The 17,661-nt window shown below is 53.2% G+C and overlaps 9 protein-coding genes across 9 annotated transcripts in view; 5 read left to right on the top strand and 4 right to left on the bottom strand.

Annotated features, from left to right (window-relative positions):
• Nucleotides 1-168: 168 nt before the first annotated feature.
• SNOG_01878 (hypothetical protein) lies at nucleotides 169-1,616 on the bottom strand (the record flags this gene model as incomplete). Its single annotated transcript, XM_001792450.1, has 2 exons — nucleotides 169-1,508; nucleotides 1,565-1,616. The coding sequence occupies 2 exons, from the start codon at nucleotides 1,614-1,616 to the stop codon at nucleotides 169-171; spliced, it is 1,392 nt and encodes a 463-aa protein (XP_001792502.1).
• Nucleotides 767-1,024, top strand: SNOG_20017 (hypothetical protein; the record flags this gene model as incomplete). Its single annotated transcript, XM_001792451.1, has 1 exon — nucleotides 767-1,024. One exon carries the CDS (start codon nucleotides 767-769, stop codon nucleotides 1,022-1,024), a length of 258 nt encoding a protein of 85 aa, XP_001792503.1.
• An 873-nt stretch (nucleotides 1,617-2,489) lies between the features above and the next one.
• On the bottom strand, nucleotides 2,490-4,259 carry SNOG_01879 (hypothetical protein; the record flags this gene model as incomplete). Its single annotated transcript, XM_001792452.1, has 4 exons — nucleotides 4,107-4,259; nucleotides 3,993-4,054; nucleotides 3,905-3,937; nucleotides 2,490-3,857 (listed from the first exon to the last, which is right to left on the bottom strand). The coding sequence occupies exons 1-4, from the start codon at nucleotides 4,156-4,158 to the stop codon at nucleotides 2,490-2,492; spliced, it is 1,515 nt and encodes a 504-aa protein (XP_001792504.1). The 5' UTR covers nucleotides 4,159-4,259.
• Nucleotides 4,260-5,456: 1,197 nt separating this feature from the next.
• Nucleotides 5,457-8,674, top strand: SNOG_01880 (hypothetical protein; the record flags this gene model as incomplete). Its single annotated transcript, XM_001792453.1, has 3 exons — nucleotides 5,457-6,676; nucleotides 7,016-7,878; nucleotides 8,241-8,674. The coding sequence occupies 3 exons, from the start codon at nucleotides 5,457-5,459 to the stop codon at nucleotides 8,672-8,674; spliced, it is 2,517 nt and encodes an 838-aa protein (XP_001792505.1).
• A 1,423-nt stretch (nucleotides 8,675-10,097) lies between these two features.
• SNOG_01881 (hypothetical protein) lies at nucleotides 10,098-11,949 on the top strand (the record flags this gene model as incomplete). The annotated part of the gene is made up of 2 exons (XM_001792454.1): nucleotides 10,098-11,162; nucleotides 11,210-11,949. 2 exons carry the CDS (start codon nucleotides 10,098-10,100, stop codon nucleotides 11,261-11,263), a joined length of 1,119 nt encoding a protein of 372 aa, XP_001792506.1. The 3' UTR covers nucleotides 11,264-11,949.
• Nucleotides 11,950-12,410: 461 nt separating this feature from the next.
• On the top strand, nucleotides 12,411-13,138 carry SNOG_01882 (hypothetical protein). Its single transcript, XM_001792455.1, has 2 exons — nucleotides 12,411-12,775; nucleotides 12,828-13,138. The coding sequence occupies exons 1-2, from the start codon at nucleotides 12,559-12,561 to the stop codon at nucleotides 12,983-12,985; spliced, it is 375 nt and encodes a 124-aa protein (XP_001792507.1). The 5' UTR covers nucleotides 12,411-12,558; the 3' UTR covers nucleotides 12,986-13,138.
• A 225-nt stretch (nucleotides 13,139-13,363) lies between these two features.
• On the bottom strand, nucleotides 13,364-14,314 carry SNOG_01883 (hypothetical protein; the record flags this gene model as incomplete). The annotated part of the gene is made up of 1 exon (XM_001792456.1): nucleotides 13,364-14,314. The coding sequence occupies one exon, from the start codon at nucleotides 14,312-14,314 to the stop codon at nucleotides 13,364-13,366; it is 951 nt and encodes a 316-aa protein (XP_001792508.1).
• A 1,011-nt stretch (nucleotides 14,315-15,325) lies between these two features.
• SNOG_01884 (hypothetical protein) lies at nucleotides 15,326-16,828 on the top strand (the record flags this gene model as incomplete). The annotated part of the gene is made up of 1 exon (XM_001792457.1): nucleotides 15,326-16,828. The coding sequence occupies one exon, from the start codon at nucleotides 15,326-15,328 to the stop codon at nucleotides 16,826-16,828; it is 1,503 nt and encodes a 500-aa protein (XP_001792509.1).
• A 41-nt stretch (nucleotides 16,829-16,869) lies between these two features.
• SNOG_01885 (hypothetical protein) overlaps nucleotides 16,870-17,661 on the bottom strand; it is a gene marked incomplete at both ends in the record, with an annotated part of 1,248 nt that continues 456 nt past the window's right edge. The window contains 2 exons of the mRNA XM_001792458.1: nucleotides 16,870-16,908; nucleotides 16,987-17,614. Coding sequence (XP_001792510.1) covers nucleotides 16,870-16,908; nucleotides 16,987-17,614 — 667 coding nt within the window. The remainder of the gene's footprint in view (nucleotides 16,909-16,986; nucleotides 17,615-17,661) is intronic.

Consider the following 17,661-nt stretch of genomic DNA (forward strand, 5'->3'; position numbering starts at 1 on the left):
TCCCTTGCCACCTGCAACACTCCTACCCAACGTCCTGCTGATCAAGATACAAATCCGTCATGTCCGTTCGTTCGTTCCCGCGTACTCGTCTTCTCCAACCCCAGCTCCACATCCCCATCCTCATCAGACGCGGGCGAGGAACATGTCGGCGAGGGCGTGCAGTCCGGACTATATGCCGATGGAATGACACTGCTGATTCGTCCGGCGGCAAATACGCATCCACCCACGGCGTGGCGGATTAGTGAGTCGCCGGTCAGACTGCCCGGTGAGAAAGACGTTGCGGGCGACTTCGAGTGTTGAGGCTTCGATTTTCGCCCGCAGCGTGCGGCCGGAGATGAGGTTGTTGGTGTCGTGCTCGAGGATTTCTGCTCGCAGAGTAGGAGAGAGGAATGAGAGGGTTCCTCTCCGACCGACAACGTAGGCGAGGCCACCGACTGAGCGGGTGATTTGCTCGCCGGATGCGAGGCGGAGGGTTATTGTTGCGGTTTTGGTTTCTGGAGATGTGGATACGGAGATGATTTCCGCGTTGGGGAGGCCTTCGTAGAGGGTCCAGTCGCGGTTTTGATAGGGGTTGGATTTGCGTCGGGCAGCTGGTGATTTGGCGGCACGAGTTTTGTTGGAAGTTATCGCGGCGAGCTTCATCTGGCGGTAGACTGTGGCATACTCGGGGTACGCTGTGTGGTGACATCCGCGTAGTGGTGATGGGCGTTTATCTGGGGCCCATTGGTAGACGTGTATGATGCGGCGAGTTGGAGGCGCAGAGATGATGACATCTGCTGCAGAGAAGCCAGATCCGATGACGAGTAACGGCTCGTGTACAGTATCCAACTGCGCAACTGGAGCAAGCGATATTGGCGGTGGTATATTGACCGAGAACGTCCCAGATGCCAACACCAAATGCTTACACCGTATTCCCAACGACCCAATCATGAATCCATCTTTCGTCCTATACACGCCATCCACCTTCGTCTCAGCAAATACTGCATCCGCAATGCCCACGGCCTCCGGATACGCCCTCAAATAATCCGCAACCTCGACCCTCGACGGCCTCACAAAATCGCATTGATGCTCCTTCTGCCTCTTCGCTACGTGCTCCTGGTACGAGTACCCTGGCAAGCTCAATTGTTCCGCATAACTCAGCGTTCCAATGTCTTTGCTCGCCTCAACAGGCTCATCCGCCCACTGACCGCCTGCATGCCGCGCATCTCCAATGACAACATGCTCGACTGCCGTTTCCGGCTCATACCGCCATTCAACACAACTCTTTGGATTTATCTCCGTATCGGCATTCGGTCGGATGAGTGTATCGAGAAGGGTGTTTACAGGTAGTGCTTGCGTGGAATACCTAAGACTCGCAGCGAAATGCGCGTACAAATCTTCCGTGAGGTGTAGCAGATTCGGATTCTTCTTCAACTTGGCGTCGAGAAGGACATCGTGGTGCCCGCCGATGTAGTACGGTATGTGGCCGTGGAGGATGTAGCTTAGAATCAGTGCCGATGGGCCATTGCCTGGATTTGTCAGCGAGATCAATTACGAAATGCAGAGAAGAAGGCTTCAAACATACCAACAATCACCGTATCAACAAATTCGCATCGCGCGAGGTCACCGGGAGCCATGGACAGCGCATTGCCATGAGTGAAGAGGAGCAGAGCAGAGCGACAAAGAAACGCGACGACCCGAACCGGGCGACAGGGAGCACGTTAATAGTGCACGACTTCAACATGACGGACGTTATAAATCTTCGGCGCTAAGAAAACGGGCCTTGGGGTGCGAGGTGGGGTGTTTTCCGCAGGTCTCGCCTTCCTTAGACGGGTATGTGATGAGATTGGTGACTGGGACAAGGTTGTTTGCGTGTGGATTCGGTAAGTGTCGTTCGCCTCACGCGATCGGATCTATGGCGGTGTTATTGTTACACCAAGGTTGCTGATATCTGCACGTAAGCACAAGACGCGACGCACGCGTGCAGCGAACACACAGGTGGGGTGTGGTGAGGTCATGCTGCTTTGGGGAGTGCGGGGCAAGGATGGGCGTGGGATGGAACAGAGCACGCCATACATCGTGACTTCGAACCACCAGTCGCCGGCGAAATTCCTACCCGCCCTTTCTAAACAGAAAGAAGCGACGAGGTAGCCTGTATACATTCAAAGATTTCTAATAGAGTCAGGTGGAGTATTTTAGAGCTGCGCATACATCAGGCTTCTATAAGGTTATAATGAGTATGCCTCTATAGACTATTAGCTTGTGTCGTGTAGGTGCAGAGCGGGCACGAATTTTGCCGCAGCCTGGTGGAACGGTAGATGATCATGGCATTATGAATCACTAGAAAGCGAACTATGGTATCTTCATCTCTCCTAGTACGCATCGTTTCTCCAAGCACCCCTTCGCCAATGTCCAAGTTTATGGGAGAATAGAAAATAATCAGTCAGTCTTTATCATGCGCCCGGAGAGCCGCCGAGGCCAGATCCGAGTTTCGTCCGCGTACAACCTTCTCAGTAACGGTATGTGACGGTATTGCGCTCGGCAATTGGCGACACATCGTGTTGCGTCTGTTGCTGCGGGACATTGAGTTCAGGTGTTTTTGGCTGTCGCATGTCATATGGGCTCTCATCTTCCTCCTTGATCTGGGGCGCTGCGCCGTGCATGGTCAGGTTGTTGGCTGAGCTGTCCTGTCTTCCGAGATATGACGGTGTCGACTGGAACCCGGGGTGGTAGGAGTCTGGTGAACCACCGTAGCCCTCTGCTCTGGGGTTGGTGGGTGGAGTGAACGTTGATGTGTGGTGGTCTCCAAAGGGATTGTCGTCGGCAGGAGCAGATGTCGAGGTTGGCCCTTGTCTTGATCCGCCTGCTTGCAGGGTAGGTGGTAAAGACAGCTCATCGTTCTTGTAGCTGGCAGGATTTGAGGACTGCGCTGGGGGTGGCGCATAACCGTGAGGGGCACCGGGGGGTGGAGAGTATGTGGAAGCTGGAGGCTGTCCGTAGCTCATATCTGTTGGCGCGTTGACCGGTGGCAGACTTGGCGCTCCATTGTGAGGTGGTAGATTGTTGCTGTTGACCTGGGAAATGGGCGGCGTCGTCACCGGGGACGGACTCTGAAGTCGGCGAGCTTGGAGGACTGCGCGCTGGTGCTTCGAGGCAGCCAGGGATAGTTGCTCATTCGTCTCAATGAGCGTGAGCATGGTGTCGTCGTCCGGCGCGGGGTTGTCGCATGCAATGTAGCCCTGCACACTACGCTGGGCCGCTGTACAGCGCTCCGCAAACTCCTTCACAAGTTCGTTGCCAATCAGCTCGTGCGCTGGGGTGGACTGCACCAGCTGAAGGAGCAACTTCGCAGATGTCCGCGCCTCCTCGATGCGTCCAGCGAGCTCGATTGGCGGCGGAAGCCCCTTTGAGCGTGATCTGTGTCTGTGTCCATCCTCTGAGAAGCCACCCTGAACCGACTGGCCGTTCCATGCCGGCGCATTCAGTTTCCGGGGTCCCAGCTGCTTCGCCGCGTTCGCCATGAGGCCCTTTTCCTTCCTCCACATGGCGAATATGGTGTTGAGATTTGTGTCGTATGCCTTTTCGCGCTCCATGGAGTCGAGACTCTCTCTCAGTATCTGCGAAACGCTCGGGTCTTGTCCGTTCCGCAGCAGATGCTTCACCGTATCCGCGAACTGCTTGTCCATGTTCTTGGTGAAAGACTGGCCCGGGTTGTCGGCCAGTATCCGGATGAGCATGACGGCATTGTACTGGACGTGTGGCTGACCGTAGTTCTCCTTGGAGAGGAACTTGCGGATCTGCTGGGCGGCGGCGGCTGCAGCGGTTGGACTTGCGACGGCCGACTCGACGATGGTGGGGAGATGCAGCACCTCTTCGCCCTGGAAGTTGTCAGGAACTGCTCACGTGCTTGGGGCGATGGACATACCGAGTTCGCAGCGGCCGACTCGCAGAAGAGTCGCTGGGGCGGGTTAGCTGTTGCGCCTGGTGGAGTAACGTGATGTGATGCGACCTACCACTCCGCGCGCCGCATTGCTCTCTGGTGTGTCTGCATTCGGGTCGACGTGTACGTCTTGGGCTTGAGACGCCGTCAGTGACAGCCCGTCTTTATGTTGCGCGCAGCGACTCACAGGACCGGTGGCGCATCAAGCTGCCAAAGTTGAGGCGCTTCTTGAGCTCCATGTCCGCGATAACCTCGCGGGGTGGTGGCGCGGTAGGAAAGGGTGACTTGAGGATGCAATGCGCTGTTGCACGAGTTTGCTGGGTGGTGTCGCTATAGAGATACTGGGAGGTCCAGGGGCGAATAGATGTCTTCACCGCTTTGGTGTAGGATTATAGCTCGTGAGGCATCCAACACCTAAATCGCACAAGCTCACGGACGCGCATGCTGCGCCTCACACCGCCAAGAGCGTTGCGAGGACACACGACGTCAACCGCCGCGTACAACGTGTGGCAACCCATACGGAATCTGCGACTGCGCTACGGTTCTGCATACGTTTGGCAGCTCCAAGAGGCGGTTCGTGTCTAGCGATGCGGTCTTCCGTGCCAAGGGCTCCGCGTTCGATCATCATCAGAGATGCGCACATCACCCGTCTGAAGGCACATCTTGGAGGTGCACGGGTGGGACTCGCTGTCGCACGAGGGTGCTTCCGCGAGCTCATGCAGGGTCGCGAGGGCCTGGCGCCTAAGTGGGTGATGAGGAGGATGGCACGTGTGACAGGGAATGACGCGGAGCTATCCAAAAACGTGCCTACCCAGAGCATCACGGTACCTAACAGACGTGTAATCGCCAGACGGGTTGCGGTGATGATTAAGCTGTTTGCACTACAAGAGCAACCACATCAAGGAACGTTCTTCTCATCGTCATCACGAACTCAAATGACACTGACATCTTCGTCGATGCGCATAGACTGGTCTGAAAGATGTACAATACTATCACTCGGACACTGCGAAGACCAAGCCAACGAAGGAAGAGGTGAGCGCTGCTATATGCAGGAAATACTGGTAGGCTTCAGCTACTGTGACGTCTACCTCACGTGTGGTGCGCCTCAAATTGGGAAGCGCTAAATGCCATCACGTTGAGGTAACCTTGAAACAGATCAAGACTCGATACTTGAAAGAAAACATACGAATCTGTCATCGTCAGCGACTAAACGCATTCAGCCATCCTCACAGCTCTTCCAAGGCACATTCGTTTCTTTTGGCATGATGCGAGGTGGGAAGTGGCACGGCGGGAGCGACGATCTTCCCTGATCGCCCCGCAGCATCTATCAGCCACATGCACGACTTCTTGGTGAGACGTCATACGCTTCGACACCTGCCATTCATGCGCACCATAGCGCCTTAGCTACAGTCACTCGCAGTAGCCATGGAGCTATATGACTCCAGCATGCCCTCCAGCCGCACGACGTCTCGTGCAAAACACTCCCCTCCTGACCTTCAACAGCCATAGGCGTCCACAAATCCCAGTTTCCTTCAAAATGGCCGAACCCGCAAGTGTCATGGCTGGACGTGCTAGACAGCGTATGCAGGAGAACGAAGAGGACAAAATTACCCGTAAAGCTGGAGACTTCAAAGCATTCGAAGCCGACATGCCTAAACTCGCAAACCGATTCTCCTTCTCTTTGAAGGACAACCTTTCTTCTTACCTGGGGCGCAACAATCCATTCTACGAGAACGTGAACCCAAAGACCGACTATGTATGGCTGCTCGACACCACCGCCTACCAAAACCGAATCGGACGCTGGAAAACCGAGGTCGTTGCAGCGTACTTTCTGAAGGACAGCGGCAAGGACCTCTCAGAAGTTGTCGGATGGGTCAGTGAGAAGCTCGGTGTAGCAGACGACGAAGACAAGAAAGGCACCATCGCAAAGCGCCTTCAGCCACTTCTCGATGCCATCCTCCCCGCGCATGCCGTGGAGATTGATCTCCAAGGCGTGAACGTCCGTCTCGGACCCTCTGGACGCGATGGCATCAGCTCCGATGAGATCGCCATTCCCGGAAGCGGCTACAAAGACGGCCAGATCATCACCAGCAAAGCCATCAACGCCGACGCCACAGCCTTCAACGTAACCTTTGCTGAACCCAAAGGCTGGGCCGTCCTCAGCGACATCGACGACACCATCAAGAAGACACTGACCTCATCCCCAATTGGCATCTTGGAAACCACCTTCGCAGACGAACCCGAGCCCATCGCCGGCATGCCCGAACTCTACAAGCACATCGTCCAGAAACTGAATAACCCGCCGTTCTGGTACCTCTCCGCCAGTCCTTACAATCTCTACCCTTTCCTCCGCGAGTTCCGCGAGCAATACTACCCCTCCGGCACCATGATCCTGCGCGACGCCAGCTGGATGAACCTCGCCGGTTTCCTTGCCAACCTCACCCAAGGCACTGAAGCGTACAAGGTCGACCGCATCGAGAAAGTGAACAAGTGGTTTCCGAAGCGCAAGTTCATCCTGATTGGCGACTCGACGCAGTCAGATCCCGAGGCGTATGGCGAGGCGTACAGGAAGCATGGGAAGTGGATTGGCGCGATTTACATTCGCAAAGTCATGGGTGTCGAGGGCATGGATGAGGAGAAGAAGAATGCGCCGGAGAGGTTTGAGAAGGCGTTCAAGGGCGTGCCGAAGGAGGTGTGGTATGTTTTTGAGGACCCGAAGGAGTTGTATGCCAAGGTGGACGCGCTTGTGCAGACAAAGTAGGTTGTGAGTGAGTAGAGGTTCGCGTGTAGATGGTTTCGTTTCTATATCGGCGTTTCGTTTGCGATATACCATTCCCGCGGGCTGCATTTTCTGTTTTAAGGAGTGTCAAACACTTTTCTACAATCCGGTGATAAACATATAATCAGGCATCTTCCCCCACATTTTTCTACTTGCAGCTACCTCATTCCACGAAAATAGAGTCTGTCAAGCCTACATGTACCCAGCGAATATGAGTGCCGCATGAATTTGATGTTCGCCCTTCACCTCGACTTCGGCTCTTCACACCAACCCGCCACAAGCCGGTGACTCCATGCCGACGCGCCTTACTCTACCAGACACACCTTCCAAATCCACCGCGACCACCAAGAAGTGTTCTCCGCTGATATGGGGCAACAGAAAGAGCACAAGGCGTCAGTCCCGGTCCCACTTTACGTCCTCCTGTTCATCGTCATCGGCCTCTGCGCATGGTCATTCTGGATCGGCACCGTATGCGTGCGCCTCTGGTTCTACAAAGGCGCCCTGGGCCCAGTGCCAGAGAAGTTCATCATCATACCGCATCACCGCAAGGAGAAAGAGCCGGCGCAGGCGCAGTCACTGCCTCCTCCTACTATCAAAAATGGCCGCAACACCGTCTTTCCCACTGTCGCCCACCTCAACTGTAATACCGTCTTCCCCGCCGTCGCTCACCTCGCCACAAAACCAACAAACCCCTTCTCTGACGACCACGCGGTGCCAGATGCGTCAGAAGAGTGGCGCACAATCCCCAAGATCACTATCGAAGACTCAGACGAGCCATTTGACAACGCGATCGCACAAGAATACGCGGACCCAGCCCGCGTCCGCAAATTCCTCGCTGAAGAACGCCGTATCTCGCGCCTCCCAACTTTCGACCAGGACGACTGCGGCGACGGCTCCGAGTTTCCTGAAGTCCCATATGCCATCGCGCCTGTGGAGCCTTGGGCGGCGTTGACTTATCGCCAGCTCGGACTGCAAAAAGTCAATAACACGAGCGCATGGCTGACGATTAATAACTCGTACATTGAACACCACGAAGCGCGCATGTCGCTGCTCGAACGCAAGCAGGCTGATTGCGTACAAGTGCGGCACGATGGCGAAGCTGCGTGTGAAGAGCTGGCGGATCTGGTGGTGCAGCATCTATGCAAGGCTCATCCGGATCACTTTACTGCGAAGCTGAAGGGTAGGAGAAGACATGTCAGGAACGAACTTGCAAGTAAGGAGTATGCGCTTGTGAGGCCGTTCGATTGTCATCCGTTGGGATTGTGTGCACGGTTGGCAGTGGAGGACTTTTGCATTTGGAGGAGGGGGGAGTTTACTTTGGGGTGGTATTTGTATGTCCATCGTTCAACTTAAAGTATGAGTTGCTAATAACCATCCAGACAAGCATCCGCCACGCTCTTCCCGGCTGGATGGAATCTCCGCCACCACATCGGGAAATCCCTCTCATCCATTATCAACGACCCCTTCGAGCCCTTACCTCTCTGGCACGGTTCGTCCATCACCCCTTTCCCCAAAACCACTATCTTACTAATCCATTCCTAGATCTCCCAGACATTCTCAACCTCCCCTACACCCCCACGACCCTATACACCCGCCACACAACCTTCATCCAAACCCTCTCCCTGACCACCCCGCTCACATCAACTTTGCACATCCCGCGCCCCGCAGACTTCTTCTCCGGCGGCGTGCAGCACCTCGTCCCGCAAAATCTTTACATACGCCGCGAGTATCAGTCGTTTCGGCAGCTGGCCAAGTCCGGCGCGGTGGTCATGACGTCGCGCACGGAATTGACTAGATTGACGGATGTGGCGGGGCGGAGGGAGAAGGACGATTTGATGGCGGAGATTCGCGGCTGGGGAGAGGATGAGGCGGGGTTCAAGGGGAGGGATTTGTGGAGTAGGGCGGTGGGGAGTTGGTGTGAGGGCGGTAGTGCATTCAGGGATGATGTTACTGTCATCACGGGGGTGGAAGAGTAGTAAAGGATGTGTTTTAGGGGCGATAGTGATCTTTGCCCAAGGTGATGAAATGAATTGACTGCTGTAAAGCAAAGTGTATCTGGATATTCTGACCACTCACACTGTGTTCGATGTAGTGGTTTCGACGAGATTGTTTACCAGAAGCTTAAACCCCGGTTGAGTTGTCTTTTTGGTGTAGGCTGCATGTTCAATCTGAGCAGGGCCGTTAAATAACCCGGAGGTATGCACAGTATTACGAGGTTTTGACTTCGACGGCAAGTATAGCTTGAAGCTGCGTAATCGTTTTCAGATCGTCGTTCGTTATAGTACTAGTGCCGGCAAATCAAACTGCTCGAGCACTTCTCTCGGCACTCCGCTTCGCATTGAAATGTGTATGATCCCTGTAGAAACGTACCATGGCCCTTGCAGCACGACATAACCGTCATGTGTCAAAGTTTCCTAAAAATGTCGTTGTTGAGCTGATCCAACTAGGATCTATCCGCGCGGCGAACCATCTAGAGAAAACTTCACGCGCTAAAATCCACATACCTCGGACATTCCCACTTCAGCAGCGGACCAGCCCGCCTAACAAATCACATGGCCATGCTTTATCCATCCTGTCAAGACAACGTTTGCAACTGAACAAACCCGCTCTAGTTACTATCAGATATACACTCAATCGCTTGCTCGAACAACTTCGAACAAGGTTTCAACTGGCCGGACCGTCTCTGTCGTTCGCAAACATGTTCAACAAACTCGCTGCAGCGCCACCACAGGGTGGTCCAGGCTCTTGCAGCAGATTTACATGACGTGCTTTGAACGGCGCCGAAGAGAATTTCCTGCGTGACAAGGGCAAGAAAAGAACGCAGTTACTACAATACATAATGTCGTCGTAATTGTAGCCGTATGGTGGCATTTTCGCTTGCGCACCCCCATTCTCCGCAATCATGTTGGACGACATCGAGAGTGCGCCGCACACTGACCATGATTCCCACTCGGATAACAAACCCATCCTCGAGCCGCAATTAAACGTCGGCGGGCATGGCGCTACGCAGCGCCGGCTGAAGAACTACCATGTCACGATGATTGGGTTTTGTTCTGGGATTGGGACAGGACTTTTCATCGGCACGGGGTCTGCGTATGCGAATGCCGGACCGGCAGGCTTATTGCTCGCATATCTTGTTGTCGGAAGTGTACTATGGTGCGTAATGCAGAGTATTGCCGAGCTAGCTACTGTAGTATGTATTCGCATTGCTTCATTTCAACAGTCCGACGTACTCACAAAGATCAGATCCCTACGGCTGGATCGTTCCCGCACTTCGCAAGTCGGTTTATTGACCCAGCAGTTGGCTTCTCGCTGGCGATAAGCTATGGGTATTGTTACACCATCTCTATTGCGGCTGAGTGTTCGGCGTCTGCGATTCTCGTGGGGTATTGGACGGATATGTCGCCCGCAATCGTCATTACCATCAGTCTCGTGCTCATTCTGGCGATCAATTTGATGAGTGTGCGCTGGTTTGGCGAGTCGGAAGTTGTTGCTGGTTCGATCAAGGTCGCGTGTTTCCTTGGTCTCATTCTTGTTTCCATTGTCATAACGTCTGGAGGCGCACCAAACAACGAGACCATTGGCTTCCGATATTGGAACAATCCGGGTGCCTGGGTGGATTACAACGGAATCTCTGGGTCGACAGGTCACTTTCTGGGATTTCTGGCTGCGTTCGTAAACGCATCGTTCTCCTTCATTGGTGTCGAGGTCGTGGTCATTACGGCGGCCGAGAGCATCAACCCGCACGTCGCAATTCCGCTGTCAGCCAAACGAGTCACATACCGCATCGCGCTGTTCTACATCCTCGGTGCTCTTCTCATCGGCCTCATCGTCGACCCCAGGAATCCAGGCCTTGTGTCAGGCACCGGAAACGCCAACTCCTCGCCCTGGGTCATCGCCATCAAAGAGGCCGGCATAACCGCCCTTCCCTCCATCGTAAACGCCTGTATCCTGATCTCTGCCTGGTCAGCGGGTAATTCCTACTGCTGGGTCGGATCACGAATAATCGTCGCAATGACCACCGACCGGCAGCTCCCCCAAATCTTCGGCCGAACCTGGTCGAACGGTGTACCATACTATGCCGTGCTAGCTTCATGGCTCTTTGGCCCTCTCGCATATCTCAGCCTGGGATCTGGCGGCGCCGCACAAGCATTCGGATGGCTGGTGAGCCTCAGCACCGTCGCCGGGCTGATTGCGTGGGCGACATTGTGTTTCTGCTACATTCGCTTCCACGCCGCCATGAAAGCGCAAGGACTCAGTCGCGATAGCTTACCGTGGAAGAGCCCGTTCCAACCCTTCAGTGCGTGGTATGGGTTTGTCGGATCGACTATCATTGTCTTTATTACAGGATTTCCGGTCTTCTTGAAAGGGAACTGGAGCACGGGTGATTTCATCGCGTCGTATATTGGCATTCCGCTTTTCATCGTTCCGATTGTTATTTGGAAGTTGGTGTATAAGACGAAGGTATGTGATTTTACTTTTCGTTGATGGATCTTGCTAATATGGTACAGTTTGCTCGTGCTAAGACCATTGATCTACACTCTGGACGCCTTCACAGCTCATAAGCTGCGTTGTCCGAAACCAGGTGCTCGTGGAGAGCAGGAATAAATGTCACATTCGCAGTGATTGACGAGAGAAAAGAGATTTTGGCAGCATGGATGCACTCGTCAAATGATGGTGTATGCTTGCTGAATATCGCAGTACGCGACTTGCTTCTGGACGAGGCAACTGTCATGACTTGATTGCGGCATCGTTCTAATTTCGTCGGCCATAGCTCATTCAAAAGAGGTTTCGAGTAGTAGTACTTAATACGAATGGCCCGAGATGGAGTTGTGATGCACATTGAGCATGGGATGAAGACCAACGGAGTTTCTTCCTGGATGATGGTTTACTGGTGGACCGTGTCCCAGTCACGTGTCAAGGCTTTGCCTCTGCTGGCCCCTGACAGCTGCCACTGCCAACTGTCAGACCACGACACGAGCAACCCACCAGAGACGCACCGATAGAAGCAATCAATCGCTCTAGATCTCAAAACGCTGCGCAAGTTCGGAGATAGCCCCGCCAAAGTGCGGAATCCTTCCAACCTTCGTTTCTGGTGCGTTTTGTCTCACAACAGCCTCAGGTGTGCTTCAGCCTCAGGTTTACCGAAGTCTCTGCATGCCTCACAACTTCCAACGTCTCACGTAGCCACAATGCGGCACCGTTTGAGCATTGATCAGCACTAATGCAAAATCTTATGCATTTGTTCTGATTCCACGAATTGCGTCTTTTGCCGTTTGTGTCACTGTCTCAAAACGATCGCGCTAAGCTTGTTCTCCAAGGCTTCGGTACATACAAGCTTTTTTTCACGACAAACGGCATGCCCCACATCGCTCGTCTGGACCTGCTGTCGCATAATACCTCACACCGTCTAATCGGGTCGAGCGGCTATACCCCTGCGGGCCTGGGTGAATTGAAGCGCTTCCTCCGTGCCCAGGAGGTTCAGCCAGGACCAAGGGGTTTACCAGATGTAAGATAGCTGCCGTCAGATGCGGACGCACTGCCGCTGGGCTGGTGATTCGTGAGACACTTGGGAACGGTGCGGCTCAATTTGGACAGCCGCTTGACACCTCGCGTACGATCCTTCTCGTGTCAATTATTCAGGGATGGCATCGGACGTGTATAGAGACTGCAGTATAAGTACCAGGCAAACAGCCGTTTCTGAATATCCATTCCCAAGCCAGTCTTCCGATTCAAACTTCCAGATCTACATTTGTCTATTCTTTCCCGCTGTGCGGTTTACTTTCACTCAAACACTCCCAACTACATCCAATCTCTAATAACCACCACTATACAACAAACCCCACACACCTCAGACAAAATGCAGTTCTCCATCACCGCCGTTCTCTTTGGCCTCGTTGCCATCTCTTCCGCCGCCATCGCTGATGTCGAGGGTGTCTACAACGTCGCCCGTGCCGACCTCGAGACCCGCCAGGCCGCCAACGGCGCCTGCTGTATCCCCAACCAGTCTCTCAAGCAGGATGCTTGCACCGTCAACGGCGCCGCTGGAAAGTGCGTGCCCGGAGGTCCCGCTGCCTGTAAGTCTACTCCATCAACCTCTCCTCAATCACCAATACTAACAACACTCAGGCAACGGCGCCCTGAACTGCGTCGCCAACAACCAGCTCGTCTGCGACAACAACGTGCCCGAGCGATCCGGCGTCTTGTGCCGCTTCCAGGCTGCCAACGGCCAGATCCAGGACGGTGCTAAGCAGATTACCAACTTGGCACAGGCCAAGGTCAACTAGAGAGAACGGAGTGTGATGGCATTTGGAGGGCTGGTCTTGAAGAATCGAAATCAAGCTCGACGCAATATTTTGAAGCTTTCATTGTACATATAGGTCCTGGCACAGCGGGAACCTTAGATAGCTTAGAAAAGAAAATATCTTTTTGCTCGACAATTGTAATTGTTATTGTTTTTTGCTGTGTATTTTCTTCCCAAACTGTTCAGGTGATGTCGACCACCAGGGAGAGTGCTCGCATATCACAGGACATTGTTTTTTAGTGATATAACTTTGTCTTGTTTTAATCACTTACTCTAGACACCATTAGAAGTATGGAAGCACTATACCTTGACGGGTTTTTGTTGATTTCACTCGTGGAGATCAGACTTGACTTTGTACCGTCTAGTCTGTCCAACTCCAATTACTACTAACACTCTGGCGTCGAAACGCGTCACTGAAGCCCGGCACACTTCCCAACATCAACGATCCGCGATCCTCGCAATCCTGAAGGACAGTATCTACAACATACTTCGTAGCCAATCTCGCATTCATGCCCTTCTTCTCCAACAGCGCAGGAAGTTCCTCTTCAACCTCATCCGTCTTGCGCTCAACAATCTTCTTCATGACCGCCGCAATCGTCCAGCGCATGCTAGAGCGATTGAGCTGGCGGGCCTTGGTCGTCAGGAGGTTCTCGTCTTTGAGCGTCTTCTCGATGAGAGTGAGCACTTCGTCGAGGGGCGTCCAGAGAGTCAGGCCGCTGGCGGGATCGTTGACGGCTTTGAGCAGGAGTTGGAGTTCTGGAATCCAATTTTTCACGGGCATCTTCCACCAGCGGAGGTGCAGGCGACTGAAGCGTTGGGTCAGCGCTAGAGTTTGCACGAGGTAGTGCAGGCGGTCGTCGGGGTAGTCTATGCTTGGAGGCTGGATGTACGACTGCCTGAGAAGATTCTGCTTGAGGTTTTCGTTGGAAAATGCTTCTTCGATGCAGGCGTCATACCTACTACCTGGGTGGGATGGGCCTTTCAGAGCTGGAAGTTTCTGAGCTGAAGGTTTCTGAGCTGAAAATTTGTGGATTGGACCTACCTGAGGCTCGGCGCGTTCCTTGTCAGCTCGAATTTTCTCAGCTCGATCTTGCTCGGCCTGGGGGCGCTCAACTCGATCTGCCCCCGCCTGCAGGATGCGCGAAGGCATTTGGTCTTCATCAAGACTAGCTAAGAAGTGGTCCAGAGCAGGGTCGTCGAGCGTCATGAAAGAGTCGTAATCCATGAGACTATTCCAGTTACCATCATCTATCATGCAGTGATCTGGTACCTGGGCCTCTCCTCCAAACATGAAGTCCTGATCGCTCGTCATCTGTTTTGATGGTATAGGAGAATATGTGATTGGAATTAGGTTGAGCCTGTAGTTGAAGGTGAGTGTGTTGAGAGAAAGTGAGCGTCTTGGATTGCGTATCGGACGCCGTTGCTATGACGGAGACCATCTGTACGAAGTGTGGAAGGAATAGTTATGGAGCGAAGTTACGACATTGTACATGTACGAAGCACGCACTGTGGGTAAACTTTGAACGAAAACATAGCTGAGATGGGTACATACATTTTTGAAGAAGTCAACACAATATAATATAACGAGATGTGTGCGAAATTGGGAATGGCAGAGCATCGACGTCGATTCCGTGTCTGTATAGAACACAATGATGATTCAGAGAGGTTGAGACACGGCGTAAGACACGCCAGAGATGTCTCGAACTATGTCTCCGCACAATGTATTTGAAATTTGCCATCAGTATATAAGGGGGGCCATCCCCATCACTCTGCACAATATCAAAAGCCATCCCCATCGCTCTGCACAATATCAAAAACTATATACCATCCATTTCAACCTATGTACAGTAGCTCCACGTGATTCTCTCTACTAATCGACATTGTGAACAAACCACACGAATTGTACACAAACTTTGCATGGACTTTTCCACCATGTGGACAAACATGATTTATCTAAATGGACTATATGAAGATCTTTTGCCGTGGACATTGATTTTCTCATCAAAACTTGCATCGCATTTTCGATAGAAATAGACAAGCATCAAAACATCCAAATCTTCCAGTCTTTACCAACTTCATATCGCTAATCACCATAAAGATGGTTTCTGCATCGTATCCCACCTGCAGAGTTCGCAACACGAAGAAGACCCGTGGATGTCTCGGCTCGATCAAAAGCTGGTTCGTGCGACAGCAGGCTCCAGTGCGGGCTACTCAAACCGAATTGTCCCCATTTGTAGGAGTGAATCGCCAACCACAGATGGAAATACCAATGGTGATGATTAGATTTCCATCCGCCACGCTAGTTCGTGAAGGACGCGAAAACATGCGTGATATGTCTGAAGATTGCGATGATTCCGTTCGAGACGCTGTTCGACAGAACGGTTCGGTTTTGGACCGCATCGATTTCAGCCAGGACACGGAAGCTGAGCTTCGGGAGTACCTGGAGGCTATGGCAGCCGGCGGAGCTGCTCGTCTCCCTGTGCGACCAGACCTTGGATTCCGCTACCAAGTCAAGGCCTTCCCACCCAGTGTACGTATGAGCATTATGCCATCGCGCATTGTGGGCAAGCACACAACCGAGCCACAAGCCCATGAGATTGCCATAGTCAAGCAGGTCACTGGAAGGCGACCACAACCGACTATTGAATCTTTCCAGTTTCTAGGTATCCACCAAGTCGACAGTGAAATGCCCGTGAGACAGTCTTCCACCAACTCCATTGCTAGTTCCAGCGACAATTCCGATGATGGTTATGAGTACGAGTTCGGTACTGTCATTCAGGATCGCCTGAATGAAGAGCGCGTAGACCCCTCTGCCACATCTCGCCCCGCCACTGTCCCTAATGACAATTCGGACGACGAGCACAGGACAATTCTCCAGCCTCGGCAGAACAGACGGATGGTACTGTCCACTTCGTCCTCCGATGAAGACGATGAGGCCGGGATCGCTCTACCCCAAGCTCGGCAAGCTGGGGAACGCACGATATTGTCAAGTTCATCTATTGTATATGAAGATGAAAATGAAGTTATGGTCATGGCCCGCCCTGCCACCCATCGACGAGCGCTCTCTATTGGATCGGACTTCTTGCCTGGTTCGTTTGTGGAGACCCGAGATGTCGTTGCAACGGCTCGTCCCGTCAGCCATCGACTGGCTTTCTCGGTCGATTTCGACTCTTCCTCGGTGGATCCTGCTGCTTCAAGTCGTGAAAGTCACGCTGATGAGCAGCCTGTAGTAGATCATGATCCATCATTGCGCGTGGACAGCCCGATGGTGTTCGCGCGAATGGATCTTGGAGTATGCTTCCAGGCGAAACTACATGGGGGTCATCCTATCAAGTCCTATCGTGCTGAATACATTGATCACGATGTTGCTGTGGTCGAAGAAACACCTGACTGGCTCGGTCTCCATCCCGAGTGCGCAGTAATGCTCTTTGCCAGCCCCAACGAGGGCTGCATGGCTCGCTTCGCGCATCTTTGGGAAGACGAGTATGCCGAAGCTATTGACCAATCGCTATTCGCAGACTTCGACGAAGTCTCGTCAGACGTGGTCAGTGATGGTTCTTCCGATGACTGTTGCAGCTTTTGGTCTATGTGCGACGACGGCGACACCACGCAGACCAGTGTGACTTCGATGGATAGCCGTCGAAATTCGTGGTCTGTGGGTAACGAGTTTGAATACAAGAGTGTGTTCGTCGCAGAGCCAGTCCAACGCGACTTCGTCCACCAGAACCAGGAGCAGCTCAAGGGTAGGCGTTCTCGGCGGACGTTGGACGAGTTTTACCGCTTGAGAAAGGGTAGGACAATGTCAACCGTTCCCAACGGCTGGTAGAAGATTTCTATAATCAATTGTTTGCAGTAGACACCTCACTCCTAATCCCTTGATCCGTGCCAATAGTTCCACAGCAAACCCTTTGCGATACTCAGCGCGATTTGAACTCGTTGATTCGTGCAAAAAGATTCCCCACATGCCTTTCGTGCCACTCTTACCATTCTCACTTCCTCTTCAAATAACACCCCACACTCCCAAAACAATCCTCTACCCTCCCCTCCCTCCAAATCATCCCACTCAGCCCACACTCCCTTCTGCTTGAATTCCCACAACCCCGGACTCGAGTTATCCGTGAAACGAAACACCTCCTCTCCATTCTGCATAGTCACACTCTTACACCCGAGCCCGTTATCCTCAATCGCGCAGCAAAGAAATCCCGCCGGCCCGCCTGAATCATGCGTCATGCCAAGCGCGACCTGCCGAACGGGTACGTCGGGTGAAATACTGATGACAAACGTGGTGCCGTTGAGTGCGCGGAAGGCTTCGGGGTCGGGGAGGGTGGTTGTGGAGAAGTGCGTGGATAGGTATGCCATATCGATTGGTGTGTAGCGAGGGTCCTGTGCAAGAATTTTGGGCGCAGGGCTGTTTTGATGCCGTGCGAAGAGGTCGCGTATGGTACATGCGGCTAGGTGCTGTGTGTATGCGCGGCGCAGTATTCTAGGATGGCGGCTTGAGACGGGGCTGACGAGGCCGAAGCAGATGATTTGATCGACTTGCGTGGTGGTTCCGGCGTGCTCCTCTAGAAATGCTACCAGGCGATGGTGGATGTCTGATGCTTCCCAATCACTGTGGAACTCGGCTGCTTTGATGTGGAAATCGGGCGGTATCGTGTC

Source organism: Parastagonospora nodorum, assembly GCF_000146915.1.
Source record: "Parastagonospora nodorum SN15 chromosome Unknown scaffold_3, whole genome shotgun sequence".
In the NCBI taxonomy this organism is placed as follows: domain Eukaryota; kingdom Fungi; phylum Ascomycota; class Dothideomycetes; order Pleosporales; family Phaeosphaeriaceae; genus Parastagonospora; species Parastagonospora nodorum.

Coding starts and splice junctions, on each gene's coding strand:
- SNOG_01882 (XM_001792455.1), top strand. CDS start 12,559: ATGCAGTTCTCCATCACCGCCGTTCTCTTTGGCCTCGTTGCCATCTCT. Junction 12,776..12,827: donor GCCCGGAGGTCCCGCTGCCT/GTAAGTCTACTC, acceptor AACAACACTCAG/GCAACGGCGCCCTGAACTGC.